At 44.7% G+C, this 14,683-nt stretch overlaps 1 protein-coding gene across 6 annotated transcripts in view; it reads left to right on the plus strand.

The window, feature by feature from the left end:
• Window positions 1-14,683, plus strand: part of dock1 (dedicator of cytokinesis 1) — a 233,935-nt gene that overhangs the window by 177,214 nt on the left and 42,038 nt on the right. For all 6 annotated transcript variants that reach the window (XM_035405183.1, XM_035405185.1, XM_035405186.1 and 3 more), the window contains 7 exons: window positions 1,145-1,203; window positions 3,523-3,671; window positions 5,413-5,498; window positions 6,664-6,820; window positions 8,940-8,980; window positions 9,842-9,932; window positions 13,994-14,113. In XM_035405183.1, the coding sequence (XP_035261074.1) occupies window positions 1,145-1,203; window positions 3,523-3,671; window positions 5,413-5,498; window positions 6,664-6,820; window positions 8,940-8,980; window positions 9,842-9,932; window positions 13,994-14,113 (703 nt within the window). The remainder of the gene's footprint in view (window positions 1-1,144; window positions 1,204-3,522; window positions 3,672-5,412; window positions 5,499-6,663; window positions 6,821-8,939; window positions 8,981-9,841; window positions 9,933-13,993; window positions 14,114-14,683) is intronic.

Below are 14,683 nucleotides of genomic sequence, written 5' to 3' on the forward strand. Positions count from 1 at the left end.
GCTTGACAGCTGACTCAGGCTGCACTTAATTGGCCTCTGTTTCTGTCATGGTAGCGCTATGGCGACTGATTACGCGTCATATTGGCTGAAGCTGAGCTTGTCTTCTTCATGATTTTTTTTACATACGTACAATACAAAAATATAAGTAATTGTTGTATTAAAAAATAATTAAAAGATGCTGGAGAGTTTAAAGCTCGAAAATATTTCAGAAAGTACTGCTGTTTTTTTCAGTTGCGTGTTGTCTATGCTGCCCTGTCTTTGTTAATACATTGTTCATATTGATTTGTTTTTCTGAAGCCTATTCCTCTGGTACCTTTTAAGCATTCAGAACTCCATTGCATTTTGACACCATACGAAAGAGTAATGAGTTGAACCCAATGAGTGACATCTTTCCATTAACCTTTTGGTACACGCTGTCCGCGACACTAGCAGTAGCACTTATTTCGCATGCAAGAGGTCGACGTGTACGTATGTGTTCTGCTGACTGCAATAAGCCTGACACTGTAACCGTTGAAGCAGCCAGTAGACGGACCACTTTGCCTTCTCCCTTAATACTTTCTAATATCCTGTCCTTGCCATCATTAATTACAGCTCCTCGGGAACCTATTGGCAAAGCAGTCGATAGGGTATAAGAATTCTGCTGGGTACTTCAGGTTCTTTGAAATGTCAGGGCATGACTGAGGCTGTGAATTTATATTAATGAGGGGGTCGTATAAAGCACTGGACATTCCCCCTCCTTTCCCCAGAACCGCTGGGGAAAAGTAGTTACAGCCGTTCTTAGTGGCGCCATCTGTAGGCCGTGAGACTCGGTCACCAGCCCCCCAGGTATTTCATGAGATGATTAAAATAGACAGATAACATGATGTAGATACAGCCCTCCGTGCCCACCCCTGGTGTAAGGTCCCTTTGCTCGGCTGTATGGAGATTGTTTGATGAACTAGACTTATGGAGTGTGTAACTGAAACAGAAACTGCTGATGTCTACACTTATGAGATTCTGGCTGTTTTTACAAAATCCGAATTATTCTGTATCCCAGACATTGACCATGTTTTTTGATTTTGTGCATGCCGATAACATAAATGTAGTCCTTTGTGTTTTTATCCAGTTTTCTCAGTATTTATGTTCTTTTCACTTTGTGTTTAAGGTACCAGGATATGAGGAGGCAGATTGGGTTTGAAATTCGAGACATGTGGTACAATTTAGGTAAGTTACGCCTTGGTCCAGTGTCTTAATTTGTTTTTACAGTCTTTGAGAATATTTATATTCGCTAAACTGCTCTCGCTTAATATCTGTAATATAATGTATTCATATTCCCCCTTAACTGCCTGGCATACCTTCTTATTTTCTTAAAAAAACCTCAACTGAAAATAAGATTTCGCACGCAGTGTCCTCACTTCATTATCTGGGGTCGCCCACAATTATATTTGTTCGGAAAATACAGTATGTAAAATACAAAAATAGAGGTGCAGCTAGACAATGCATTGAAGTGAAGGAATAATTAAGTCCTGGTGTCATGGTGGGTGTTGAAAGGCGAAAGAAAGAAATCAGAGGTGGTGAAATTGGTTCCTTTTTTTAGTTTCTACATCAGCAAAATGCATTTTTTAGTTGCCTGCTGACTGTATGTGCTCGAGCTAATGCAGTCCTTCCTAATTAGAGCTCTCGGTTCGGATTGATTAATTCGCTGTGATTTTCATCTCGCAACCTCCATTTGCACCTGAGGCGACAATCAGAAAATCAGCCGCCTAATAAACTCCGGGGAATGGAGACAAATGGGGAAATGAGCTCAAGGAGCTGAAATCCAGACTCGTGTGCTGAGGGCTTTTCTTAAACAAATGACTTTTGTATTAAGAGCCACTTAATTAATGGTTGGCCTGGAAGTGGGGCAAGACATTGGCCCTAGCGTGAGTTAGTACAGGAAGAAGTGGCAGGGGAAGGTCACTGGCCCTTTCAGCAACACCATATAAGGACTAGTAAAGTGTAGGAGAGGTAATCCTGGCTTTGATTGACAGCTGGTCCTCGAATCCTAGTGAAGAGAGCAGGATATTCTACCCCCACTGACGCCCCACCCCCAACCCCAGAAGTTTTCCTTCTGTTCTCAGTTAAAACTTTGTGCAGCTGTGTGTTCTAGTGGCAGAGCGCTAATTCAGACTGATGAGACGGAGCTCGCAATATGTCGCTCTGTGCAGCTGGAACAAGCAAGTCGTTGGCATATGCTTGCTGATGGCTCACCCTCGCACCTGCTAAGGCTTCAGTCACAGCCAGCTGGAGCCCTGCTATTGCTATTGGTGCCATTTTCTCATTTTCCCCTGCTGTTATGGATTGATCCAGGGAGTCTAAATCTCCTGTGGGGTAACATCAGTATTAGGGATGGATGCAGTGGTTAGTTCACTGTTACTGATGGCTGCAGTGGTTCTAAATCTCTTGTGTGTCAGCCATTTTTATGATGGGTTTATGGATTGTGGGGGAAGAACTTTGTTATGGTTGCCACCTGCGGTTCAAAGTCACTTGTGGGTAAGATCATCGATGCTACAGTTGCTCTATCTCTCTTGTGTGTCATTAATTTTTTATGAATTCCCAGTGGATTTATGGATTGTGGGTAAGAACTTTACTGTCATTGCCTACAGTGGTTCAGAGGCACTGGTGGGTGAGATTCTTGTTATCGATTAATTTAGTGGTTCTCGGGCCCTCGTTGGTAAGATCATTGTTATGCATGGATGCAGTGGTTCTTGGCCTGTGGGTACTGTCAGTCCCATCGAGGAGCTGCAAGATGGTGCTACGTTTGATTAGTGAAGCCAACTGGTGAAATGAACTCAGTTGGAGGGAGCTAGCTCTCTGGTCCTGGGAAATGTGGGGAGGGGGAGACTGGTTCTGAACGCTAAGGATGGTAATGAAGGTTTGAGTTGTGCTACTGAGTGCTTCCCCTTCACCTGCCAAGGCAAATAGTCAAGTAACTTATCTTGGTAATGTCTTCACATTTATATCAGATTGGAGCATGACAGGACTTCATAGTGCATATTTGACATTTAAAAAATAACGGCCGGACGTGCGCATAAATTGAACAACCTTTCTGAGGCACATTGATAAATCTTCAGCGCTAACTTATTTTTTTGGAGAACAGTCCAGAATGCAAATGAATGAGACGTCAGAGGCCCATCCGCAGTCTTGGATAATGGGGGTGGGGTTTAGGAGATCAGGTGATTAGGCAAATGTAAGTATTCACTGTTGTCTTAGACCGGATCATTTAACCAAGGTATAATGTAGCCTAACTGCAACTGTAGATTTGTTGCACTTCAACGTGTTGAGGGTTTAATTGGATAATGCAGTATAATCACAGTGGATGTACTGCGTAGTTGTAAATTAAAAGTGTACTTGAGTTAAAGCCTTTACAGTTCCGGTTAAAGGTACAGTTCTGGTATATGGTTTGGAACCTCTGTCTCTAATGAGAAAGCTGGTTGAATATTTATCTTGAATGCCAGTCCTTTCTCTCTGGCAGCCATTTGATGGATTTTGTTCAATTGACAGGTCCTCACAAGATCAAGTTCATCCCTGAGATGGTGGGTCCGATCCTGGAGATGACGCTGGTCCCGGAGATCGAGCTGCGGAAGGCCACCATCCCCATCTTCTTTGACATGATGCAGTGCGAGTTCCACTTCACCCGGAGCTTCCAAAGGGTCTGTGTCCTCCCGGTGTTAACCTCTTATTCCCGAAAGCGTGGGAGTTGTGTGTCTCGATTCGGCCTGGCTCAGTTCTGTGCAGTGCATCTGACAGCACTTCCTTTCAAAGCATGGCCCTAGAAGCAGAGCATTAGACAAACAAGGCCATATATATTCAGACCATGTTTAATTTAATGCATTCTCAACAACCGAGTGCTAAGAACCCGTAAATATTAGAGCAGGTGAAAATGTATTGTCCGTTCCTCTGCTTGGAATCTGAGATGAGGTCACAGTCTGTGATGGACAGAGAGGAGGGGAAGCCTGAATGCACATGTGTTACCGATAAGCATGAAATTCAGTTCTGTGGACACAAATACGACTGTGGTTGTGCTGCCTGAATGGAATTTGTATTGCATGTGCAATAGCGTCCAAGCAGAATCATACTCCCTTTTTTTTCAATGAGCCCAGAACCTCTAAACCCACACCACTGAAATGGACAATGTGGCGCTTTTAAAAACACCGGCAAGCCCGTATCCGTATAATCTCCCTAATCGCGTCTCTCTGGCCGTCTGCGTGCGCGGTGGCTTCCGATTGGTCCCAGCTGTTCCGTCGTTAAAAGTCATCCCGTACTTATGAATATCTGTTTGGGGATTTGCTGTCGGTGGAGGACGCGTTAATCTCAGGCTGTTCTGGTTGCAGCACGGCGCTCGGTGCCAGCAGTGTTGGAAAGTTATTTAAACTTTGTTGTCTGGCTCTGTGGCTCAGGCCCAAAACCTGTTCAGTTCCCTTTGCTGCCAATGTTACACTGTTTTGAGAGGGAGAGAGAGAGAGAGAGCAATACATGAGAGTAAGTGAGCAAGCGAGAGTGAGAGATAGTGATAGAGCATGTGTGTGTAGTATGTCTGTATGTATGCATGTGCTGTACGGGCACACATTATGGAAACATTGTGCAACAAGTGGCAAAGAAAATATGTGGCCATCGATCAGTAATTACAAAAAAGTAAACAAGCCAAAAAAAAATTTTTCTTGACCACGAGTGTTAAAGACATTATGTGACCATCAATAATTTTAAATAAGGTATACTGGCCAAAAATACTGTTTTCTTTGCATGCATATTATCATTTTTGCAGAAAAATACTGGACAAAGAAATTGTCCAGAATTTACGATAGTACTGTATGTATCTATGTATGTACGTGAAATGCAGCTCCTCTGTCTGTGGAGTAAATTGTGATCAGTTTCATCATTCATTGAATCATGGATCCAATCTCATTTATAGGCAAGGTATATAGTGTTCTTTACTGGTCTTGCTGGGGCATGAAAATTCAGAGTTCACCCCGATACAGTGCTGCATCTATTTTAGCAGGGCTCAACACTGCGGTCTGCCACTGCACATGCAAGCGTTGCAAATTGGGTTGTTTCAGCTCCATAAAACTGTTTTTATGCCGCGGCCATATACAAATACAGTCGGTATTGGCTCCATGAATCACTGTCCCACGCCTTGAGAAGCCTACAGCCCCAGCACCTCAGTGATGAAATCAGAAAGCAAATTCCCCAAACCTCGCTGCCTCAGTGTTCGCCCTTCTCATCTCCAGAGCGGAGTTAGCGAGTGATGTTGACAACGGGGGACATTAACTGAGGAGCCTCAGTTCCGTTTCCCGAACCCCAATCCGGCACGGTGGGGGAGGGGGGGGGGGGCGTTGCTAATGAAATGAAAAATTGGCCACTCTGAGTGTTCATGTCCAATCCGTCTAATTGCAGTTTGAGAACGAGATCATCACCAAGCTGGACCACGAGGTGGAAGGGGGCCGAGGAGACGAGCAGTACAAGGTCCTCTTCCAGAAGATGTGAGTGTTTATTAATGGGCCCAGGTCAAGTCAGATAATTACACAATTACAGCACAATGCATTAAAGTACCCCTGTCTGATGTTAATCTTGGCCTTAGGAGAATGTTACTGTTTCTCTGGAGGGTGAGCTGTTTTCGGTCTTTCCGCTCGGTTGAATGTGTGTTCAGTTTCGTTGGCGTGAGTGTAGGTTAGCAGACTGAACTTTCAGATGCTAAGGTTGCACGCTAAGATGTCTGGAGAGGCATGGTCATTTTCACCCATCGGTCAGTCACATAAATCCGGGGTTGCACGCAATGAGGACCGATCCATTTCTTGATTTCCTGCTCACCTGTGGTCTTAATTATTCAGTGAGCACAATCTTTTATTTGATCCGACTGCAATGCGTCGGCGATGGGACATGCACTGACGGAGAGACAGCTGCCACCAGACATTGTTTGACCTGTAGTAGATACAAGGCAGAATGTTGTAATATAAGAGTATTTGGTGGTTGCACATGTAGATTATGTGTTATAGTTTATTCAATAATTCATTTTTATAGAATTATGAATGCCATTTTTGTAAGTAGTCAATTAATACCAGCATTTTATGGTGACGTTGTATTTGTTTTCCCAGTTTTGTAATATACATTTCTTGACTAGAGTATAAATTTGTTTTGTAAACTGTGCATTCTGCATTAACTGTGTTCATGCTGCATTAACTGTGTGCGTGCTGTGTCAACTGTGTGCATGCCTTGTTAACTGTGCACACTACATTAATGGTGCACATTCTGCATTAACTGTGCATGCTACATTAACTATGTGCATTGTGAATTAACTATGCATGCTACACTAACTATGTGCATTCTGAATTAACTATGCATGCTACATTAACTATGTGCATTCTGCATTAACTGTATGCATACTACATTAACCATGCATGCTAAATTAACAGTGTGCTTTTTCGATTAATTGTGCATGCTACATTAACAATGCTCATTCTGCATTAACTGTACATGCTACATTAACTATGTGCATGCTACATTAACTGTGTGCTTGCTACATCAACGATGTGCATGCTGCATTAGAAATATGCATGCTACATTAACTGTGTGTATGTTACATTAACTGTGTTCATTCTGTGTTAGCTGTGTTTGTGCTACGTTAACTGTGTTTACGTTTTGCCCTAGCTTGCTAGAGCACTGCAGAAAACACAAGTACCTGGCCAAGAGCGGGGAGAACTTTGTCACCCTGGTAGTGCGGCTGCTGGAGAGACTGCTGGACTACAGGACCATCATGCACGACGAGAACAAGGAGAACCGCATGAGCTGCACCGTCAACGTGTTGGTGAGACGCCGCCGCAACCTCTTAACACTTCGACAGGATGTTTTACACTTTTCTCTCACTTCAGCACACATATGTCTTCCTCACACTTAAAAAAAAACCCTTCCTCCCGCTGTGTCTTCCTCAAACTTCAGCATACACCACCGCTCCTACCTCACTCAGCCTCATGTTTGTCACACTTCAGCTTTTCTCTCATCTTCTCTTACATCTTGAACAGCTGATTCAGTTGTTGAAAGTGTTTTGTTGCATTCCGAGAGCAGCACAGGGATACCAGAAATGACTGCAATAACAATACCCCCTACGTGTATATACAGACACACATATACACTCACTATTGATAATAGACATAACGTTGCTGGTGTATTGCATTCGTTAGCGCAAACTGTAGATATATGGTTATTTCAAAGTAAGATGTCTGCATGGGGGATTCCAGTGCTCAAAGAAAAATCAACAAGAATTGGCTTTTATTATATTCCCATGGCATTTAATCTGCAGTCTGGGGTCACTGGAAAAAGGAAATCACAGCTGTGATAATTAATTTACCATCAGAAAAGAACTACTTGTGTATTGTGGTCTAGTAAGACTGGTATATTGGTCGTATTTTTTCTGAATTTGTAATGTTTGAATTTTCACTGTGAATATTCAAGAGTAATAGTAGCTGCCGTCTCTCTGACAAGTTTATAAAGATGGTTAGGATTTTCCAAGCATTGTGAAAAAACGATTTTTTTAAATTAGTGACACTTTTTTTTGTTGTTGTTGTTGCCTATATTTGATTTGGCTCGAATTTGCATAGTATAAATAAAAAGCATAAGAAGGGTGAGTTGTACCTGACTCGGAATCTGATCTATCGCAGGTAATTCTGCGTCAAATCTGAGAGCGTAATACAGGCTGACAACAGTAATGACACATGTGAATGAATATGAGCACTTTGAATATGTATCAGAACGAACGCGCTCGGTTCGCCCTTGATCAGAGATCCTCTGTGGATGAGCGCGTAGCGTTTCATGCAGCAACCTCAAAGAAAAGTGCGGAAAAATGTCTCGTAAATTGCAATCGCTCAAAAGGTCGCCTCCATAGACCGAACGGGAAGTGACAATTTATAAAGGAAGCCGAGAGACGTCGGTGTTCCTTAAGTATTCATGAGCTTGCGTGAAGCTTATGGAAAGTATGTGTCAATGTTTAAAAAAGCCAACATCTGCAGTCATGGAATTCAGACTATATCATCATGAAAGCTTCTGTATGGATAAGCTAATTATAACCTTGTGGCCATGACGATGGACCTGCTGATTTATGTATGGACTGGAGACTTTTCTATGCTCCTTATGTAGATTCTTAAAGATTTGTTGGACTTTCATATTGTGGGAACTGTATTTGTTGATCTGGTTGAGGTTGCCATGGTTTTGATTTTGCGTGGGGTGGGGATGAGGGTGTTGTTGGGGGGGGGGGGGAGCACTGCCATTGAATTCTTGAGCAGTGCACTTAGCCTGAATTGCTTCTGTGGGAATTCAGATCTACTGATGGGTAATACGTAGAAATGTAATGTAAATCACCTCGAATAATGGTGACTGCTTAGCAAATAAATAATGTTACACAATTGTAAAATGTATACTCGCTCACAGCTGGACAGGGACTACTAAGTGGTGCGCTTGGCATTTCCACCCAGTCAATGGCAGAGAAAGGCATTTGTTAGTAATTATCCCCTTTGTACTTTCTTAATCTGCATTTTAAAATTGGCGAGTCCACATTCTTGCTGAATAAAATACATCATCGTTCCTGGGTTCCCACAAACTGTCAGCCCTTGTCACCCTTGAATATAAGCGTGTGAGTGTCTCTCTGTCTGTCACTATATCACTTTGACTGTGTAAAAGTACACAGTATTGTTGAACTAAGAACCAGAGCTCCTGTGGTGAATGGGGTATACCTTTGTGCTGTGTATAATTGTGAAAACCTGCAGTAAGTGTAACTGAATTTTGTGTAATTTCCCGCTCTGTATCTTGGTCCATTAGCAGTTTTGTATTCGAGACAGCAGTGTCACACCAGCACCAGCCTCATTAAACTTTGAGAATTCCATTTCAGAAAACGCCATGTTCCCATGTGCCTCACTGTGTCTCCTTTATCCTAGAACTTCTACAAGGAGATTGAAAGGGAAGAGATGTACATCAGGTAAGTACTCTCACACAATGGAGGCCTCTCGTTGGCTTTTTTCACATTCGGGCATGGTGCGAAAAAGTGGTCGAGGAGCTGCATCTGTTCCCAGAATCTCTTATTCCTAGGTTGGCCAATGTCAGAGTACCCTTGGGCACGGGCAAAATATGGGATCTGAATTGCCTGAAATTACCAGCTCTATCAAGCTGGATCATTTTTCAAATGCAAGCCATGTTACTCGTGTTATGGTTTCTGCTTAATAGATAGATAGTGGGATGGCAGATTGGTGCTTTTCCATGCATTTATTTATCAATGTGAAAATAATCGAATAATCAAATGGAGAGCTGGGTTTATTTGTAAAGATATGGTGCCGTATTAATATCGAGTCTTTTCTATGCATGCGTAATTGGTTACTTTCTCAAAACAGAATGCACTGCTGCCTCTCACTGACCTGATGGGGGGGGGGGGGGGGGGAACTAGAAAGAAAATGCTTGTGCTTTTGAAATTGAAATTACCCGTCATCAGTGATAAGTCACTCGGCCTGCATTATGTAATGGTTCTTATTCTGAGAATTTGGCTTCGTCTAAATGAAATATTCTGAATATTGAAATGCCCTTTAGATTCAAATATCCCTCCTCCTGGTTGTCATAATGGCTTCATTTTCCTAACAAAAAGCATCTGCGCACATCCGCTTTGGTATTCTAAAGGCGGAGTCGTGATTGAAAGGAAAACATTATTAATAGTGGGGGGGGGGGAGGGGGAAATGTCAGTGAGTGAGGCTGTAATTATTTTCTTTTCGGATTCTTCCCCATGTGCGTCCCCCCCCCCCCCCTTCTCTGGCATTTAATAATGGACATTTCTTCGTTTCTTCACCTCCAGGTACCTGTACAAGCTGTGTGACCTGCACAAGGAGTGTGATAACTACACCGAGGCTGCTTACACCCTCCTCCTCCACGCCAAGCTTCTCAAGGTATCTGCACAGTGTCCGTTTGCACTGTATTGGCACAGGAAGTGATGTCAGAATGCGCGTGGATTTTGGAATGCTTTGCTTCCTTCCCAGAAAAACCAGAGTGAGCATGGTCCATTTGATTGTGCCATGCATCTCGATTTGTCCGTGTAGGTATCTTTATAAACCAGAATATCATTTCAATTGTGTATGAGTGTGTGTTTATGTTCCTCTATCATTATGGATCCACAGGCGTACACACCATACACAAAGTTCAATCTTAAATACTCTTTTCCCGATTCAGATTTTAGAATTTATCTCTTCAGGATTTAAAATGTAGGGCTCGACAGTTTATCCTCCTTTGTTTGTATTGCACATGCAGTGAGGGCAGTGTAGTGAATGAGAATCTTTGGAACCAGCACAAGGGTTGGTGGGTACGATTCAAACCCGAGCAGAAATTTGTCTAACTTGACTGTCTAAATGAAATCATTAGTTACTTTGTTGTTGCACAAGATTCACAGGTATCTAGAAATGTGTAACTTTAGCTGCTTTACCTTGCCTCCAGGACCAAAAAGAGAGGTGCAAAAATGAGTATGCGCCTTCAAAGTAAGCCGGTTAAAGAAATGAATTATTCTGGCACTACCGCTGCGCTCAGATCAGTTTAATTTCCCCCGGCGTGGGATTGGTAGCGAGCGGGAACACTTGCTAAGCTACTGCGTCCTCACCTGTTACTGATCAGAGAACGCATATGGTCCTCTGCTTTGATTCCCCATAAATGGGCTGAAACAGAAGCTGTACCTTTGCAGGTACCCTCTCTTTTGAGCGCTGGGAGAAAGAGACTTTTCTCTCCCCCCGTGTGGCTCTGCTTTACTGAAGCGCGGCTTGTCGCCGTCTTCCTGGAGGATCTGCATTAACCAGGGCGGGAGTGATGGCTCCTGTCCCCTGCCTCGTTCTCAGGATGAGATATCGCGCACGGTGATTCGCCGTTGTCAATTTGTCATACGTGTTCCGTGTAGCACATTCAAGATTGTCTGCGCTTTTAATTTGACCTTTAAGAGATTGATAGGTTAAAGATGAATTTACGGGACGGACAGTTCTTGAACAGTACGTTTGCGTTTTCTTTTTATTTTTTACTTTAATATTCAATACCATAAATATCAAATGTGAATTTGATGAATAAATAAAATGGATTGTAAATAAATGTGATGGAGGCTGAGTATCGCCTGGTTTAAGGTGCTGAATCAGACTTTCAGACTTAATGTTTTGTCTGCTTGTTGCATTGGGGAAAAAAAAAGATTATGAAACTAGGAGTGCCTATAAAAGAAAGATGAATGTGTGTACGCGTGCGTGTGCGCCTGTGCATGCGTGTGTGTATTTGTCGGAGAGACACGAAGCATTCTCTCACGGATTCTCAGATCCCAGAGCCAAGCTTTTCCCTGGGCTCCTCTTCTGACTCCCGCTGATCCCGCTGTCCACCAGGGAGGTGGTTCTCATTCCCCCGGTCATAGCTGACTGACACCATCATTAAAACCTTTTCATCTTGATGAACCTGCTCAGCTGCATCGCTCTGCTGATATACCTGTACAGCCCTAGCTTGTGACTTGATATTTTATCGTATAATCAAACGCCCAGTGAGCTAACAGGCGGAGAGAAAACGTGTGTTTTAGTCGTATCAATTCGCCCTGCCCTCATGCTTGATCACTTATTTCAAGCGTTATCTCTGTTTCGAGCCCTCGACAGTTCAGCGGGCTGGATCTCTTTTTTTATACTTCAATGCAGAAGCATTAAGCGCTCGCATAGGCTGCTTATCTACCGATCTGATAATCTATTACTGACGGAGTGGCCCTCAAAGCACTGAAAAGGCCACATACCCAAAAGGCATCTGGCAAGGCTTGAGTAGGTAGATTATGACCCTGTCGAAATAAGAGCGGACGGGCACTTTTTACGACCGCGTTAAAGGAGATTTGGAAACGCGCCGTCTTGAAATTTTTATTCCGGGTACTGTATGTCGGCCCGCTTCTCACATTTTGGAGGGAACTGCACAGCTCGCCACTCCGGTCCTTGTTGCAATCCCTACAGGCTTGTGAAACTGTGACGGTATTAATTTTTTCCGCGCAGAATCGAACGCTGAAAGGGAGCTATTTATTTTAAATTCCGCCAGTCTCCAAGCAACTGAGGAATTCCTCGCCGAACACTTGACTCCTCAAAGTGAAAATGAACAGAGCCCATTATACTGTAAAATTAGATTGATTTAAGTGGAGGCCACAGGGTGAAAACCTTTTCTTGCGCAAAAAAATAAAATCCCGTCTGTTACAGTTGGAAAGTGAAACATTATTTTTTTTTGTTGCATTCACACAGTCAAAATCACTGGCTGTGAGCTATGCTTGTACAGTTTAGACTGTACACAGTCAATTGAATCGCCCCCTCATTCTGCCATTGTTTCAGATTTATCTCAGTAAACATTATCGAGGATAAACCCTCCTTTATGAAGGCTTCAAAATGTCCCTTTCTCTCAGCGGTGAGTCCGCGCGTAATTTGCTGAATTGCGCCAAGCGATGCACCGTTTCATAGCGGCGCGTGTTTATCGAAGTTTTGCGCCAGTCCAGTTCTCCTGGCTCTTCTGAGGGCTGGTGAAGCTCAAATGTGCTAGCCGCCGCGGATTTACGCGAAGCCGCTCGACTCCTCTTTGTATGTCTGTGGAGTTCACGCCACAGTTTATTTTGTCCCGGTCCCGCACACACGCGTTTTCGTGCTAGCGCTTTGTAATGCTTCACGTGCCGTGACTCCTGAGAGAACTTCACAGCGTCTGCGGCTCAAAACGGCGCGGAATGCCGCTTAGCCTTCTCGGGGCGATGAATCCGCTCTGACGGGCCTTTTTAGCACGGTCTGTGAAAGTGTGCACGTCCTCATTCCCGGCTCGGTCCGGCTCATTCTTCCTCTGCGCGCTCATTATTCTGTTCGGAGAGCGTTAGCGGAGCGCGCCAGTGTTTGGTCAGCAGAAAGAAAAGCCCTTTAATCTTCCGCTGTTGTTCTCTGCTCTCAGTTGTTTACAGAATCAAACCGATTCGGTAATGCATGTTATAGTAGCAAGGTGTAAATCAATATATCTGATGCGTTCCTACAGTAGCCAAGTGATCTCCCTCTTTCTCTATAACTCTGCTTGCCTTGAGCTGCTGCCTGCTACCTGATTTTGGATCTCATGCCCTGCCCCACAGTCCTTTTATTGCTGTGCTATTCACTGATGCTACATCATTCTGTGTACATTCACACACACACACACACACGCGCGTGTGTGTTATGCTTGTGCAGGCGCATGTCTCCGGGGACATGCGTTATGCATACACTTTGTGCCTGTGTGTTTGTGTGGTGGGTGCCTGTGTGTGTGTGCATCTGTATGCGTGTTTGGTAACTATGTGTGCTATGTGCCTGTTTGTGTGTGTGTGTGTGTGTGTGTATGTGTGTTTGGTGCCTGTGTGGGCTTTGAGCTGTGTGCCTGTTTGTAAGTGTGTTTGTATGTGTGTTTTGTGCCTGTGTGTGTTGTGTGCTGTGTGCCTGTTTGTGCGTGTGTGTGTATGTGTGTTTGGTGCCTGTGTGGGCTTTGAGCTGTGTGCCTGTTTGTAAGTGTGTGTGTATGTGTGTTTGGTGCCTGTGTGTGTTTGTGTGTTGTGTGCCTGTTTGTGTGTGTGTGTGTGTGTCTGTATGTATGTTTGGTACCTGTGTGCATTTGTGTGCTGTGTGCCTGTTTCTTGCGTGTGTGTGTTTGGTGCCTGTGTGTGTTGTGTGCTGTGCACATGTTTGTGAGTGTGTTTGTTTGTGTGTTTGGTGCCTGTGTGCTTTTGTGTGCTGTGCACCTGTTTGTGCTTGTGTGTGTGTTTGGTGCCTGTGTGTGTTTGTGTGCTGTGCGCCTGTTTGCAAGTGCGTTTGTATGTGTTTGGTGCCTGTGTGCGTTTATGTGCCCGTGAGTACATTTGTGTGTAGTGCATGCAGGTGCCCATTCCTGCATCTTGCCATGGTCCCAGCTCTCTCTTCTGGGCACGTGCAGTGCTCTGCAGTCTTGACGTGTGATTGGTTGTTTCCTCCTGCAGTGGTCTGAAGAGGCCTGCGCAGCCCATCTAACCCAGAGAGAAGGCTACCAGGCAGCTACGCAAGGACAACTGAAGGATCAGCTCTACCAAGAGATAATCAATTACTTTGACAAGGGCAAGGTGAGGAGCTGCAGGCGGTTCAAACTGTCATATTTCAGATGGCACGGATATGTCTGAGCTCTTCACAACACTTTCCAGGATCAGTGGTGAATCTGTAGAGCTGAACTGTGCGCGTAAGTGGGCCGGCACTACCGCTGCGCTCAGATCAGTTTTAATTCCTCCTGGCGCGGGACGGGTGGTGAGCGGGAACACTTGCTGAGCCACTGCTTTCTCACATGTTACCGGCCAGAGAATGCAAATGATCCTCTGCTTCGCTTTGACCCCCCCCCCCCTTAAATGAGCCGAAATGGAAGCTGCAGAGGAAAAGAGCACCTGGGGGCTCATCTCCCTCGTGCCGCAGCTGGCCGCGGTCGTACCGGCCCGTCTGCGTTAACCGGTGGAGGAGTAATGGCTCCCGCGCGGCTCCTCGTTCGGGGGCGGGGAACCGAGCGGCCCTTCAGTAACGCACCTCGATCCGCGCGAGAAACCCTCTCCCCGGCAGGGGGTCCGCAAAAGAACCCCACCCACCCCGCCCAGCACTGCTCCCCCACCAGGCGCTGCGCGCACGCACACACACACACACACACACAC

Source organism: Anguilla anguilla, chromosome 2, assembly GCF_013347855.1.
Source record: "Anguilla anguilla isolate fAngAng1 chromosome 2, fAngAng1.pri, whole genome shotgun sequence".
Taxonomy (NCBI): domain Eukaryota; kingdom Metazoa; phylum Chordata; class Actinopteri; order Anguilliformes; family Anguillidae; genus Anguilla; species Anguilla anguilla.